The sequence below is a fragment of the Biomphalaria glabrata genome, chromosome 7 (genome assembly GCF_947242115.1).
Source record: "Biomphalaria glabrata chromosome 7, xgBioGlab47.1, whole genome shotgun sequence".
NCBI classification, from domain to species: Eukaryota; Metazoa; Mollusca; class Gastropoda; family Planorbidae; genus Biomphalaria; species Biomphalaria glabrata.
Window position 1 is genome coordinate 462,795 of NC_074717.1, and position 17,677 is coordinate 480,471.

Consider the following 17,677-nt stretch of genomic DNA (forward strand, 5'->3'; position numbering starts at 1 on the left):
TCATTAATCTTCTGACTCGAAGACAAACCTTAGTATTATTAATTTCACCTATTCACACTCCTGAGGTAGAGACACTTGAGGGGTGAGGGTGGTGTTAAGATCATCTCAGATTAAGATCCTAGAAACTCACAAAAAAAATAACCACAAAAAAAAAAAGAGTATGTTTCAGTGAAATGTTTTATTGATTTCACATTGACATTGACATATTGTAATGACACCATTGATAACGGGAATGTCAGAATAAGAAAACTGAGCTGAATGCTACAATACTTGACCAGTAGCAGAAATATTGAGAGCAATAGCTTGAGGGACACAGTGGCACAATATATTCAGAGTAAAATGTCTATCTAAACACTTTCAAATATCACAAACAGAAATGTGATAGGCTTTAGAAAAGTATCCATCAACTTGATCTACAGCAAAAACAAAAAAAATCTTAGAGTAAAAATGTACAACAGATACAAATATGGAAAAAAGAAGAAACTTTAATTTTCTTTAAACTTGTCACTACCTCTAGAAGACATTCCTCTCTCAGCTGATGTCAACACAATTTTCAGCCTCTTAAAATGCTTCTTTTTATTTAGTCAGTGTCAAAAGAAAAATTTACAATAACATAAGAATCATAATTATTGCACAGAACATCAGCATTTCTCAACTATGAGAGTTGAGACATTCCTTTTTTAAATACTTGAGTCAAATTATGGCAATCGCAGACTTAAAAAGTGCCCCATTACAGTTTGTCCAGTAAGACAAGGATGTGTGGGTCTAAGTAGAGAACCAAATGAGGACATTGAACAACAATGTTCTAGCTATATACACTGATATCAAGTCACTAATCAAATCTAAGTCTGTAAATTATTATTATTATACAAACCAAAGTGTAAGCTTGAGGTATGTTCATAAAAACAAAGTTTAACTCAAAAAGTCTTCTTTCCAGAACTTAATATCTATTGAGTTGGTGAATTAGAAAAAAAAAATCTCTTATTTAATTGTAGTTGAATTAAAGCATTCTTTCTAAAAAAATTATGGTCCATAGTTCAAATAATCCACAGGAAATACACTAAGCTAGCATGGTTTGAGCAATAAATCTCAGTGACAGCAATCAGTAGGACATACCGCAGAATGATACCACCATTGTGTTTCTGGGATGTATTTTTAATGAACTTGGTGTAAAAGGACACACTGTCACTATTTCGAATGTGTGCGGATCTTACGACTGTTTACAGAGATAACAAAAGAGAAAAGAAGAAAAAGTTCATAACTTTGTACAATGTTTTGTACACTGAGCTAGAGTTTTTCAAAAATTAATTCCCAAGAGGCTAAAGAAAAAAAAATATATATCAACATAGTATTTTATAGACACAAACAAAATGTGTATACGTCAAATCTGATGTATTAATATTTGAAACATCAAGTCACATTGAAAACACTACTAGTCTAGTCAACCCAATTGTGTACAACAAGCATGAAGGCTCAGCAGTCTAGTCTCTAGATCCTCTAATGCTGAAACTACAACTACTGGCGTGTTGGGATTTCAAACTTTTCTAGTTACGAAGTTTTTAGAACTGGACTTGTCTTTCCAACTGTCCCCTACTTTGGCATTTTATAGAAAATTTATAAGATACTGTTCTGGTCTGTGAGAATATCAATTTATTTACTAAGATTGACTAAGTATTCCAATGGCAACATTAAGATAAATCAGAGAGACACATGTGTGAATGATGGTTGCTTTACAAGGAAGAATGTATAAACAACTACTAGCCAAGATTCTGTATTTAAGTAGAATGAATTTTTGTTAATGATAATGTAAAAAGATACTTCACATTTGTGTGCTCTTAAAACAAATCATTTGATTAATTCTTAGATTCATGACTTACTATGCTGGACAAAAAAAGCTGGGTCATTAATATTTGAGACTTTAAAAATGCAATACTATTTTAGTTTCTAAAAGACTACAATGGTAAGCATCTATGTGTCTAGTATTAGCTTTGGCTGTTCAATTTTAAAGACAACAATTAAAATTAAATGCGTTATATATATTCAAGAAAAACAACTGTAAACACCTGAGATACAATGGATTTGTATTTGTTAAATAATTCTTAAAGATTGATAATTCTGAGGAAATATGCCGAAATTTTCTGGCAGACTAAAATTATAGTCATCCCTTGTTGACCACATTAATCTCTTTCAAACTTTGTTTTAATTGAATTTCTAAAAGTTACAGCTTAGAACATAAAAAAAATCTGTCCATGGCCTTTCAAAATTCAATCATGTAACAACATAAAATATTTATATTCAAATAAAGAGCCCATAAAAATTCATATTGACTGAACATATTAACCATAATAAGAGAAAATAAATTACTAGTATCATATATTTGTTTATATTATTGACAAAGAAACCCAAGGAAATCAACAGCAAAGTGGAAAGGAGTTACTGTACATTTCAAGTCACAATACTATATAGTGACTATAGAGGTTGTTTTTTTTTCCCTACAAGTAGAATGAAAAGGAAGCACAAAACAATCATCAGAGGCAGTTTCCTCTAAAACATCAAAAGTTTGGTGTGGCCTGCACATTGACAAAATCATACTTAATACACTTACTCAATGCACACAAAAACAGCCAGTCACTGGAGCAAACAAATGTATCATATAGCGCCAAGTCAACTGAATAATATAATGGAGCCCAGCTCAACACATCAAAGCCAAATTTAAAGCTTTTATGAAGACATTTTTTTTTTTAATTGAACTTGCTGGGCTTAATTTTTATTTCCTTTTTTTTTTCTACAAAGGGCCTGATAATCTTTGGCTTAATCATACACACAATAATACAATCCATCTATAAACAATATTTCATTCACTAAGGTAATATTGGTATCACTGCTTGTAAAAAATATCACAATTGAAAACCATAAAAACAACAGAATTTAGCATTGAAAAAAAAAAATTTTTTTACAACTTAATGTGAACATATTTTGTTGCCTTTACATCGAAGTGTAAAAGACTGACCATGGACCATTGTACAAAAGGTTGTTGATGTTTAACTGAGATAAAGCCTGACAGGGACCTTATTTTTTTTGAAGACAATGAGATGCATGCTCTCAACATAAATCTTCAGATGGCTCCTCCTCATCGTCCTCTCCCTTGATGAACTCATTTTTATCCTCATCCTCCTCTCTGTCTTTGTTGTTCTCCTCCCAGTCCTCCTGTTGGCTGTAGGTACTAGTCGTGGCAGCGGACCTGGATGAGGTGATACCACCAGGAAACTTGAGATCTCTGGCTAGCCTGGCAAACTGAACCAAGAGGGTACATTAGTGCACAAGGTTAAAATATTACGACTTGATACAGTTATTATAGACCTTATTCAAAGAGAAGCCCTTGTTGAAGACAGGGTGCGTACAATGAAAAGAAAACTTATATAAAACTGCTGGCAGACAACAGCTTTGTCCGCATGAGGTGAGCAAAATATGCAGGTGGCAGGGTTAGCATAGTCATGTGAATCACTGCACTCATCCTTTATCTTTGGAAATGAAGACATTGCAGTTAGACACTATTATCATTTATCACACTGAATATTATTTGAATGGGAATAATTAAATCATTAGTGTACTACACAGTATAAGTTGCCTTTCTTATAAATTTATTTTTAAATTGTGAACATAGTTAGTTTGAAATGAGTACCAGACTCTGGACCTAGACTGAATATTTCCCAAGAAAAACAATTTTAACTATAACAGCTAAGAACTTTTAGTCTAACACTAATAATAGTGATGAATCTAAAATGGCACTGACCATATTGTCCAGGTATTTAAAGATTGGTTTCGCCAACACTTGCTGACCAGCTTCTTCATCCCCGTCATCATAGGCTCTCAATAAATCTTCTAAAGCACCAGCCTCTTCACTGGCCCCAAACTCTGGATACCTACAACCAAAACAAAACATTGAAATAACTTTCAACAAACATTTTGCTACAGAAACTAATATCACTGTTTCTAAAATTGTTTAACCCTTTGACAACTAGAGTCGCCGGGAGTCGCCTCTACTGGTTGACAACTAGAGTCGCCGGGAGTCGCCGGCAATCGCCGATTTTGGGTTGTTTCGTTTACGCACGCACTGCTAGTTTTTAAAACTATTTATACCTTTACTAACTATGACCTAGAAGAGCGATAGTGATGCTATTTTTAGGTGCTTATTTTGACTCTGCAGCATGTTAGATTTGATTTTTACGATTTTTTGAAAATTACGTTTTTTTTTTGCTAGCCTTCAAAATGGAACATATTTAGGCTTATGTTTAGGCTTTAATAGAATAAGATTTTAATGGGAATATTAATGTTTAAGCTGTAGAATAAGGATATAATGATTGGGGTAAGTGTTTTAGAACCATTTAAGACCGATAGTAGTGAAAATAAATAAAAAATTGATGCTAGATCCAGTATTGAATATGTTAGATCTAGTGAAACGGGAGATTGGAAGGCAACTAAATATGACTTGATATTTTAATGTTTTTGAGCTCTGTAGGCCTTCAAACATGATGCTTAACCCTAGGTCTATTTTTTCTATTATAAAAAGAAGGTTTTTGTTAAGTTTTATTAGTTTGTTTCTGTGAATTTAGTCAAAAAATCGATTTTTTTAAATTAGCTGATACAGAGTTATATCCCTTCTCTTAGGGATGGGGTAGATAGTTTCTTACAACTGCTTAGTGGTGATATGGTTAAGAAAAATGAAAGATGTACAAATTGAATGCACTATAACGAATCTCCACCCTGGGATGAAAGCCCTCTTCCTACTATAAGGGACCATATTGAATATATATATATGAAAACATAAAAAGAAAATCTGATTACAGACCAACAGAGCTCAAGGAAATAGTGAACTGTTTTCTACATACCAATTACCCTAGCAATCAGTGGATCAGAGTTTACACGGATGGCTCATCCCATAAAGCCACCACAAATGGAGGAGCTGGAATACTTATCAAATGGCCAGATGGAGGAAAACTAGAAAAATCCATTGCAACTGGAGAGCTCTCTGACAGTCACAGAGCAGAAAGGGAAGCACTAGCACTAGCTGCTACCATGCTAGCAAATCATCCAAGTTCCCCTCACAGTCAGATTGTCTTGCTAACCGATGCAAAAACAACCCTTCAAAGCTTGCAAAACTCTGATTCCTCTTATATTAAAAACCTCAGAACAGCACTTACAAAGCTCAACAACAACAGCAAAAAAACTGTTATTCAATGGATACCAGCCCATATACAACTAGAAGGAAATGAGAAGGCTGACACACTCGCCAAGAGTGGGAGAACTAACTCTCAAATAAACTCTGCACTCTATCCAGAAGAAATTAATTGTAAACAAAATAAATGAGAAATGGACGAGCTCTCATTCAAATCACAAGAAAGATGACGCTTACTATAAGCTATCCCGAAAAGACCAACGTCTAATCTTTCGGCTCAGGATCGGACACAACAGAATGCGACAACACATGCACCGGAATCTCAAAATTGGAACCAGTGAGATCTGCCCATGTGGAGTATCACCAGGGAATGCCGACCACGTCCTCCAAAACTGCTCTCTTTACCAAGAGGCCTGTATAAGACATTGGCCCCAAATCACCCCAATAGAAAGAAAACTATATGGAGAGCTCCCTGATTTGGAAACCACTGCGCAGTTCATCTCATGTATTGGTCTAGTCATATGAACACTCCAACATAACAATGAGAACGATGAAGAAGAAGAAGAATGCAATGCTTTTTTTTGGGTGATATTTATGGTAACAATTAATATTAATTTAATTATCTCACCACTGTTTAATTAAGTAAATCCTTATTGAAACACACAAAAAAACAAAACTTTACCCCAAACAATTCCTAAAGAACTGGTCCGCTGCGACATAGTCTTCCTGTGTCAAGTGCAACAATATAATTCCCATTGCTACTTTCTTGATGTATGGGTAATTTTCGGCCTCTAGCCAGAATTTGATTTCTTGCTGTAGGGACTTGATGGCCTCTTCATGCCTGGATAATGCATTGATACTTTATCAAACTAACCCCATTGTAAAACCAAATTAATTTTACTTTAATATTTACAACTAACTCTTAATTTTAAAACCAAATTAATTTTACTTCATTATTTACAACTATTCTCAAACTTATCCCATTTTAAAGCTAAATTAATTTTACTTTATTATTTACAACTTTTTAACTCTAAACAGTTATATGCATTAACATCCAACATATAAAACGTACTTGAAACATTTTACTTGCAGCCGTGCAGCTTTACCAATATATTCAGCACACTGCCGGGGTCGACTCTCAATCTAAATCGACATAAAATCAAATATAGTCAAGTGCTATTATTTTTCTTATTGGAAGAATTTTTTTTTTTTTTTTTAACAAATGATTATTGATTATAGGACAATACAGCTGTTGTTATGTTATTATGTCAAGACTAATATATTATGTCAAGAACATTAATTTTAATGCTTAAATCATATTATGTATTGTTGGAGTAGTCTCCATCCATTGGCGGCAGCCTGAAATGCAAGTGTTAACTATTAAAGTACCCATCGTTTTAGTTGATCACTCAAAGTGTTTGTTGAGTCTTTGATCATCTAGCTATTAACAACAGCAGGTATTGAGTAAAAATAATCTTTAGTTGATCACTCAAAGTGTTTGTTGAGTCTTTTATCATCTAGCTATTAACAACAGCAGGTATTGAGTAAAAATAATCTTTAGTTGTTGGCAGTTCACTACATAAGCAACAAATTATCTACTACAACAATACCTCAGCTACTTCACAAGCCTTGCTGTATAAATAAATGGCTTTCTCTGGCTTTTCTTGCTCCACCATCCTAGAAACAATCAACATTTCTAATAATTAACATTTCTAATAATCAACATTTCTAATAATCAACATTTCTAATAATTAACATTTCTAATAATCAACATTTCTAATAATCAACATTTCTAATAATCAACATTTCTAATAATCAACATTTCTAATAATTAACATTTCTAATAATCAACATTTCTAATAATCAACATTTCTAATAATTAACATTTCTAATAATTAACATTTCTAATAATCAACATTTCTAATAATCAACATTTCTAATAATCAACATTTCTAATAATTAACATTTCTAATAATTAACATTTCTAATAATCAACATTTCTAATAATTAACATTTCTAATAATCAACATTTCTAATAATCAACATTTCTAATAATTAACATTTCTAATAATCAACATTTCTAATAATCAACATTTCTAATAATCAACATTTCTAATAATCAACATTTCTAATAATTAACATTTCTAATAATCAACATTTCTAATAATCAACATTTCTAATAATTAACATTTCTAATAATCAACATTTCTAATAATTAACATTTCTAATAATCAACATTTCTAATAATTAACATTTCTAATAATCAACATTTCTAATAATTAACATTTCTAATAATTAACATTTCTAATAATTAACATTTCTAATAATCAACATTTCTAATAATTAACATTTCTAATAATTAACATTTCTAATAATCAACATTTCTAATAATTAACATTTCTAATAATCAACATTTCTAATAATTAACATTTCTAATAATAAACATTTCTAATAATTAACATTTCTAATAATCAACATTTCTAATAATTAACATTTCTAATAATCAACATTTCTAATAATTAACATTTCTAATAATCAACATTTCTAATAATTAACATTTCTAATAATCAACATTTCTAATAATTAACATTTCTAATAATCAACATTTCTAATAATTAACATTTCTAATAATCAACATTTCTAATAATTAACATTTCTAATAATCAACATTTCTAATAATCAACATTTCTAATAATCAACATTTCTAATAATCAAATCAACTGTCATAAAGATGTCTTCAATCAAGAAATATTTTCACAAATCATCATAACTTCATCTTAAAATGTAATTATTCTTTCACAAGTGAACATTCAAACTTCAAAAGTATGTAAATGTAAAGGAAGTATGTTGAATGCAAGAGACGGAGCGATGCAGAAAGAAAAAATAAGATTAACAGTTGAATGCAAGAGACGGAGCGATGCAGAAAGAAAAAATAAGATTAACAGTTGAATGCAAGAGACGGAGCGATGCAGAAAGAAAAAATAAGATTAACAGTTGAATGCAAGAGACGGAGCGATGCAGAAAGAAAAAATAAGATTAACAGTTGAATGCAAGAGACGGAGCGATGCAGAAAGAAAAAATAAGATTAACAGTTGAATGCAAGAGACGGAGCGATGCAGAAAGAAAAAATAAGATTAACAGTTGAATGCAAGAGACGGAGCGATGCAGAAAGAAAAAATAAGATTAACAGTTGAATGCAAGAGACGGAGCGATGCAGAAAGAAAAAATAAGATTAACAGTTGAATGCAAGAGACGGAGCGATGCAGAAAGAAAAAATAAGATTAACAGTTGAATGCAAGAGACGGAGCGATGCAGAAAGAAAAAATAAGATTAACAGTTGAATGCAAGAGACGGAGCGATGCAGAAAGAAAAAATAAGATTAACAGTTGAATGCAAGAGACGGAGCGATGCAGAAAGAAAAAATAAGATTAACAGTTGAATGCAAGAGACGGAGCGATGCAGAAAGAAAAAATAAGATTAACAGTTGAATGCAAGAGACGGAGCGATGCAGAAAGAAAAAATAAGATTAACAGTTGAATGCAAGAGACGGAGCGATGCAGAAAGAAAAAATAAGATTAACAGTTGAATGCAAGAGACGGAGCGATGCAGAAAGAAAAAATAAGATTAACAGTTGAATGCAAGAGACGGAGCGATGCAGAAAGAAAAAATAAGATTAACAGTTGAATGCAAGAGACGGAGCGATGCAGAAAGAAAAAATAAGATTAACAGTTGAATGCAAGAGACGGAGCGATGCAGAAAGAAAAAATAAGATTAACAGTTGAATGCAAGAGACGGAGCGATGCAGAAAGAAAAAATAAGATTAACAGTTGAATGCAAGAGACGGAGCGATGCAGAAAGAAAAAATAAGATTAACAGTTGAATGCAAGAGACGGAGCGATGCAGAAAGAAAAAATAAGATTAACAAAGAGAGTGAAGGTATCAACATATTCAGTCGTCAGTTAAGTGGAGTCTCAAAGAACATGGCCTTTGTGCATGCTTGAAATTAAGACTAAGACTGCTGTATTGATCCTTTTGGAAATTTTTTGAGATTACAAGGACTCTTTTCTCATATAAAGACCACACAACAGAAAAATACACATTCAGCACACTGCCGGGGTCAACTCTCAATCTAAATCAACACAAAATCAAATATAGTCAAGTGCTACTTTTTTTTCTTATTGGAAGAAGTTTTTTTTTAACAATGGGAATGAGTGATAAAGAATTCAAGCGATAGTAAAAAGTGACTCCCAATGCTCTGTAAAATTAAAAAAACAAAAAAACAAAGCAAGATAGGGCACGGTGGAACATTGTTAAAACGAAATCCTGCAGTCTGCTACTAGACGTTTCATTGTACTGAATGCATGTCTTTAACACAAGATTTGATTTTATCACATACTCATGTAATAATGATTCAACAGTAATATTATGTAAAATCATGTAAGAACATAATTTTATTGTTTTTTCCTGGATTATTAAGGCAACCAATGCTGTGTTTTCACTAAAGTAACATAGAACACCTCTGAATGGAACATTTAGAGTTATATCATCCATACTTATAACCTGAATTTAAGACTAAAATTATTTGTCTTTTATCTCAAGATAATATAGGTTTTTAAAGCACAGAGGAAAATGGACCACATTCTTACCTTTTTACAAGAAAGATAGTTTATAAGAGAAACTTTGGTTCATATGATACTGAAAGCTTGTAATTAATTAAAAAAATATATTTTTTTTTTAAAACTAGCATACCATACCACAGAGGAAAATGGACCACATTCTTACCTTTTTACAAGAAAGATAGTTTATAAGAGAAACTTTGGTTCATATGATACTGAAAGCTTGTAATTAATTAAAATATTTTTTTTTTTTTAAAACTAGCATACCATACCACAGAGGAAAATGGACCACATTCTTACCTTTTTACAAGAAAGATAGTTTATAAGAGAAACTTTGGTTCATATGATACTGAAAGCTTGTAATTAATTAAAATATTATTTTTTTTTAAAACTAGCATACCATACCACAGAGGAAAATGGACCACATTCTTACCTTTTTACAAGAAAGATAGTTTATAAGAGAAACTTTGGTTCATATGATACTGAAAGCTTGTAATTAATTAAAATATTATTTTTTTTTAAAACTAGCATACCATACCACAGAGGAAAATGGACCACATTCTTACCTTTTTACAAGAAAGATAGTTTATAAGAGAAACTTTGGTTCATATGATACTGAAAGCTTGTAATTAATTAAAATATTATTTTTTTTTTTTAAACTAGCATACCATACCACAGAGGAAAATGGACCACATTCTTACCTTTTTACAAGAAAGATAGTTTATAAGAGAAACTTTGGTTCATATGATACTGAAAGCTTGTAATTAATTAAAATAATTTTTTTTTTTAAAACTAGCATACCATACCACAGAGGAAAATGGACCACATTCTTACCTTTTTACAAGAAAGATAGTTTATAAGAGAAACTTTGGTTCATATGATACTGAAAGCTTGTAATTAATTAAAATATTATTTTTTTTTTAAACTAGCATACCATACCACAGAGGAAAATGGACCACATTCTTACCTTTTTACAAGAAAGATAGTTTATAAGAGAAACTTTGGTTCATATGATACTGAAAGCTTGTAATTAATTAAAATATTATTTTTTTTTAAAACTAGCATACCATACCACAGAGGAAAATGGACCACATTCTTACCTTTTTACAAGAAAGATAGTTTATAAGAGAAACTTTGGTTCATATGATACTGAAAGCTTGTAATTAATTAAAATATTATTTTTTTTTAAAACTAGCATACCATACCACAGAGGAAAATGGACCACATTCTTACCTTTTTACAAGAAAGATAGTTTATAAGAGAAACTTTGGTTCATATGATACTGAAAGCTTGTAATTAATTAAAATATTATTTTTTTTTAAAACTAGCATACCATACCACAGAGGAAAATGGACCACATTCTTACCTTTTTACAAGAAAGATAGTTTATAAGAGAAACTTTGGTTCATATGATACTGAAAGCTTGTAATTAATTAAAATATTATTTTTTTTTAAAACTAGCATACCATACCACAGAGGAAAATGGACCACATTCTTACCTTTTTACAAGAAAGATAGTTTATAAGAGAAACTTTGGTTCATATGATACTGAAAGCTTGTAATTAATTAAAATATTATTTTTTTTTAAAACTAGCATACCATACCACAGAGGAAAATGGACCACATTCTTACCTTTTTACAAGAAAGATAGTTTATAAGAGAAACTTTGGTTCATATGATACTGAAAGCTTGTAATTAATTAAAATATTATTTTTTTTTAAAACTAGCATACCATACCACAGAGGAAAATGGACCACATTCTTACCTTTTTACAAGAAAGATAGTTTATAAGAGAAACTTTGGTTCATATGATACTGAAAGCTTGTAATTAATTAAAATATTATTTTTTTTTAAAACTAGCATACCATACCACAGAGGAAAATGGACCACATTCTTACCTTTTTACAAGAAAGATAGTTTATAAGAGAAACTTTGGTTCATATGATACTGAAAGCTTGTAATTAATTAAAATAATTTTTTTTTTTTTAAAACTAGCATACCATACCACAGAGGAAAATGGACCACATTCTTACCTTTTTACAAGAAAGATAGTTTATAAGAGAAACTTTGGTTCATATGATACTGAAAGCTTGTAATTAATTAAAATATTATTTTTTTTTAAAACTAGCATACCATACCACAGAGGAAAATGGACCACATTCTTACCTTTTTACAAGAAAGATAGTTTATAAGAGAAACTTTGGTTCATATGATACTGAAAGCTTGTAATTAATTAAAATATTATTTTTTTTTTTTTTAAACTAGCATACCATAATCTAAATTTTAAAACGCGGAAGCATTTAGCAGAGAGGATGGTTACTCACTTTGCAGCTTTGTCAAGACAAAGAGCAGCAGTGTCTGGTGTGCCGTGTTCTTGAAACATAAGGGCAGCTAACTCCATCCAATGCACTGCTTCGTCAAAATGTTTGTTTTCCTTACACAACAGACCAGCCTGCTCATAAGCCCTGAAAATACAAACAAGGCATTATATTAAGTACTCAAACGCCCAGACAATACAAACAAGGCATAAGTGCTCATAGGCCCAGAGAATACAGAGAGAACTATTGCATAAGTGTTCCTAATGTACTCTAAGAACAAAGACAATAAAATTAACTTACTTGGCAGCATGAAACGGTCTTTAACGTCGTTAAGGATTATGACAAATACATTTTAAAATAGACATAACTGAGTAAAAGAAAATAAACAGATCAAGAAATAACTCATTGCAATCATTACAAAGAATCAAAATTCACATGGAAAAGATACGAATTCATAGCTTTCTGTAGCTCTCCAACTTTGATAAAGGATTCTTTAGCTTGTTCCAAGGCTTTGGCATTCTTAAATGCTGTGGCTGGAAAAAAAAAGAAATACAAGATTGATCAATATTTCAAAATTTGTATTAAAACAGACTATTAAATAAGAGAAAAACTCAAATGCTAATCTATTGTGTACAATGGCTTATCTACTTGTGTGTTTATTTAAATTTTAAGAATCTCAAAAATTTCTGCTTTATCTAAGTACTCTTTTCAGATGTTGATCTATGGGGCAGATGATGAAAACATAATCTCTTTCTGTGACTCATGGTTAATGAGGATGTCATGTGGCCATCACAATGACCAACTGCCTTTACTTTGCCCCAACTAATGTCAGGTCTCCATTCAAGGTGGACTCAGGGGCACCCTAAAAATCTAGAAATTTAAAATCCCTGTCTTCATCAGGATTTGAACTGAAGAACTCTCTGTATGTAGGCCAAGCAATTTACTGCTCAGCCACCATACTTATAATATTTCTGACAAATATTTTTAAAACTACTTTTTAAGCTATCACAAAGTAATGAAAATGACAAAAGAATGTACCAGCTTTCAAATATTCTGCTGCAGCACTGTCTTGGTCAGGCTTCCATTTAAACAGCGAAGTTTTCAAACTGATGTAAACAAGAAAAATGTATATAAACAATCAAAGCATTACAATAATAAAAGACCTTTATTGACAAGATAATAAAAAAGAGATTTTTATGGATACTATCCATGGCATGAGATTGGGTGCCTGTTTCCTTTTTCAATCATATCAATATTAAACTATGAACAGAAAACTAAAAAAAAAAAAAAAAAAAAAAAGTCGACTGTGTCCATTTTACTTAGAGGTCTAAGTTATTACTCAAAACATTTTTGATAAATTTTGTACCCAAAATATCAACTGAAGATTAAGAGCTCACAGCTCAGCAGCAAAAAACAGGCTAGAAAAAGAAGAAGTAGCACCCAAAAAATGTGTTTCCCTAATCAACAGTGCAATTTTAAACAAATAATAACAAGATGATGGCCGTAAACTAAAACTTTATGGCCATTTGACAAGGTCCTCTTGACTCACAAAGACCTTCCTTCAGGGAAGAGGCAGACAGTGAATGGGATAGGAAGAACAACATTAGAATGGATGGAAATTATGAAAATGATAGAGTGTAGAATAAATGAGAATTGGACCAGCTCACAACAAGAAAAAGGACACATAATATAAGCTATCTCGACATGACCAATGCATAATTTTTTGACTCAGAAATGGACAAAACAGAATGAGACAACATCTATATGTTATGGTAGCTAATAGGCGGGACTAACGAAATATGTTATCACCTGAGAATGATGGCCATGTCCTTCAAAGCTGCATACTATATCAAGAGGCCTGAACAAGACTCTGGTCCCAAAACCCTCCTATAGAAGAAAAACTATATGGAGAACTGCCTGATCTGGAAACCACTGCACGGTTCATCTCAGTTATAGGATTACTGATCTGAACATTCCGACATGAAAAATGAGAACGAAGAAGAAGAATGGACAGAAATGACATTTGAAGAAATTCTATTCAAGATAAAAGACAAGCATGGAGAAAGTCAACATAAAATGTGTGTGGCCCCAATGGTTCAACAGACTAAAAGATAAGTGAAGGTGAACAAGATGAGGTAATAACCATAACACATTAATATATATATCTCAATTTTACACTAGATCTAGAATCTATAGAGTAGAGTTAATTTTTTAAAGAAGTAAATTATATATTTTTTTTTCCCCATTTATATAGCATAGATCTGCAATTAGATCTTTACTATTTATGTTTGTTTGTTTGTAAAATGTTTTACTTATTTCGGATGTTCCTTCAGAGTTGAAGATAATTACTTCCTAGTCCAAACCTCCCGCAGGACGGCGGGGGATGGGAGCGGGCAGGGTTTGAACCCGGGACCATCGATAAGTCCGAACGACAGTCCAGCGTGCAAACCGCATGACCAGGCAGCCATCCGCAGCAAAAAACCAGCTTGGATTTATAATTAGTAATTTTAGTTCTAGGGCTTATGTGTAACCAGTGTACCGGCTAAAGAATAATAAATACTAAGTAAAAGGGTGGGTAAATTGAAAAATAATGTAAAAAATTGACCCAGCAACACAATTAGATTTATATTAGAATCTAGATCTAGATCTGAAAAGAAAGTTGAATCTAGAAACTAAGAAATAAACTAGATTGTCTAGAAATAGACTAGATCTATAAATTAGATTGTCTAGATGATTAGTTATATAAAGAACTATTATCTTGAATAATCTTATCTTATCTTAAATATAATATAGACGTTACTTCAAAAAAAGAAGATGATTACGTCCTACGTGTCATGCATTTAGTCATGCATATTAACCAATGACCTAAATTCAGCCAAGTCGCTGGTTTTCCTGGCTAGCTCAGGCAACCCATTCCATGCTCTAATAGTGCTAGGGAAGAAGGAGCATTTGTACAAATTTGTCCTAGCATAATCTAAGCCTAATCTTGACTTTAGACTATTCTAAATTATGGGTCCGTAGAGACTTTTTCTACAGTCACTAGAATACTAGATTCTAGATAGATCTAGAGTCTAGATTGCTAGAAATAGTAGAGAGTAGAGTCTGTATGACTTCTCATCTGTCTAGTCTAGTCACCAATAATCCAAATATCTCTAGAAACTAAAATTTAACTCTAGTCTAGTCTAAGAATAAGTCTCCAGATTTTAGATCTAGATGTAGAAATGCTAGAATCTAGAATAATCTAGATCAAGATTATTCTAGATCTATGAATAGTATCATGTATGAACTAGACTATAGTACTATGATTCTAGATTTAGATCTGGATCTCAATAATATAATGATCTAATCTAGATCTAGATCTAATTCTATCATAAAAAAAAAGTTTAATATACATATTATAATATAGATTAGATATTTTCAAGTTTTAATAATAATATCACTAGTATTACTATTATATTATCACTGCCTGATAAGTGATGGCAATCTGAACATTAAAAATAAAAACAAACTTCATAGAATCCTAGATGCTGCTGATAATCATTGGCAAAAAAACAAACCCATTTCATTTGGGCAGCTGGTTGAGACAAACATTCATAAAAAAGCTACAAACTAAAAAAGATTCTAGATCTAGTAATTCTAGAAATAAAAAATCAACCTTTGCCTTTGGGTCAGAATTTTGTGAATTACAAAAAAAGGAGGCTCATTTTAACAAAGATCATGAATCATGGGGTGTTCGTTAATGTTAGAAAATAGGGGGTGTTCCCTAGACGAAAATTACTCTAGATGTAGAAATCTAGAGAAAACAACAACTTTGATTTAATTTAATTTTTAATGTTTTAAACTTAAAGTTAAGTTAAAGTCAAAGTAATGAAAGTTAATTTAAGTTTTAATTTTAAGTAAGTTTTAAAGGGAAACTCCGATAGTTTTTCAAATTTTAGTTATTGACATATTTAAATTCTGCGTAAAAAGTTGTAATAGTAAACATTATATCATTTTTTATTTAAATGCTCGGAAAATTTTATATTTAATAAATTAGACAGAAAATTCTCCACGCCCCCCAAAAAACGGGGTTCTGCGAGATGTTTTTAGTTTTTAAAAACGTGACGTCACAAGGGTGCTGGCTAAATATAGATCTAGACCTATATAACCGATAAACTCTCTAGTCTAGAGCTAGACCTATCGGATCGCATTTATTGTTACGCTTCACAGCTAGATCTAGTCTCCACGTTGATTTATAATCGGTCATTGTTTATAAACCTTTATTTCTACTTGAAGAAAATTAAATATTGTTCTTCAGCTTGTTGCAGTAGTTCCAATCACAAAGATAAAATCAGCAAGTATGCTGATACAGAAATTAGTGTCTCTTTTCATTTGTTTCCAAGAGATGAAGTTTTAAAGGGAAAATGGGGAAAATTTATTCGCCTGAAGAGCAAATATTTTACAAAGGCATTAGCTAATTCCTGTTTATGCTCAAACCATTTTGAGAGAAGCTGTTTCAGCAACTTCATTGCTGTGGAAATGGGATTTAAAAAAAAATTGAAGTTAATACCAGGTGCAGTACCAACAATACATTGGATTTCCAGGCCAAAGAATTCAATTAATGATACTACTGAGACATTTTAAACTACTGAAGTTCATAAATATAAATGAAATCAGATTTGTGAGCTAGAAATTTACTACGAATACTAGATCTACTATTAAATTTCTTATTTAATAAGTAGATCTATCGTCTACGAAACTCAATTCCAACTTTTTAACTTTTGACCTTGGGGGTGTGTCTCGCCGGCTGAGCCAGCGTCAAGCTCTCTCATCACTTTTTCCATGTCAACCAATGTTAGGTCGAAACAGCACAAAAAAATCATAATTTTCTTACGGTCAAACATACAGTCATAATTTATACACCATTAGAAATTTCTTTTAAAGTATTTTAATGATGTAATAACGAAAATTTTTTTTTATCAAAGATAATTTCTTTTTCGCCTCCCTATCAATGAGTACCAATAGGATTTGAGTGCACCGTCGTGACGTCACACAGAAATTCAGTGAAAATCTGACTGTTTTGGATGCGCAGAAAAATTATGTCACAAAAACATCAATTACTAAGTTATTCTTGCAAATAAAAAAAAAAGAATAATATATTCATTATCTATAAATCAAAACACATATTATATCAAAAATTGTCAAAACCATCGGAGTTACCCTTTAAAGTTTAAGTTACAGACTACAGTTATTATAATTATAGTCAGTACGAGTTAACACTCTAATGTCTCTAATCATGAATATTCTTATTCAGATCTAGATCTAATAATAATCTAGATCTATGCTCTACTGTACAAAGCTTTGATAAGAAATGGAATCTAATAGTATTACTATTTTTCAGCAAGTCGAAGATGAGACAATCCCTCTGAAATTTTTTGATCACTCTTGGTAGACATCTTGATCACTTACTTCCGTCGCGACGTAAACTATAAATACGTTAGAGGGATGTATAGCTTGAGCTTATTTTATTTATCCGTCTTATCTAATCTTATACAATACTTACTGTGCAAAATATCAATACTTTTATT

The 17,677-nt window shown here is 31.4% G+C and overlaps 1 protein-coding gene across 1 annotated transcript; it reads right to left on the bottom strand.

Annotated features, from left to right (window-relative positions):
• Positions 1–159: 159 nt before the first annotated feature.
• On the bottom strand, positions 160–17,632 carry LOC106058230 (gamma-soluble NSF attachment protein-like). Its single transcript, XM_056035378.1, has 10 exons — positions 17,481–17,632; positions 13,149–13,216; positions 12,559–12,643; positions 12,411–12,428; positions 12,117–12,257; positions 6,787–6,853; positions 6,249–6,319; positions 5,859–6,017; positions 3,794–3,923; positions 160–3,294 (listed from the first exon to the last, which is right to left on the bottom strand). The coding sequence occupies exons 1-10, from the start codon at positions 17,543–17,545 to the stop codon at positions 3,103–3,105; spliced, it is 996 nt and encodes a 331-aa protein (XP_055891353.1). The 5' UTR covers positions 17,546–17,632; the 3' UTR covers positions 160–3,102.
• Between the last annotated feature and the right edge of the window lie 45 nt (positions 17,633–17,677).

Coding starts and splice junctions, on each gene's coding strand:
- LOC106058230 (XM_056035378.1), bottom strand. CDS start 17,545: ATGTCTACCAAGAGTGATCAAAAAATTTCAGAGGGATTGTCTCATCTT. Junction 13,217..17,480: donor CTTCGACTTGCTGAAAAATA/GTAATACTATTA, acceptor TGTTTACATCAG/TTTGAAAACTTCGCTGTTTA. Junction 12,644..13,148: donor AGCAGAATATTTGAAAGCTG/GTACATTCTTTT, acceptor TTTTTTTTCCAG/CCACAGCATTTAAGAATGCC.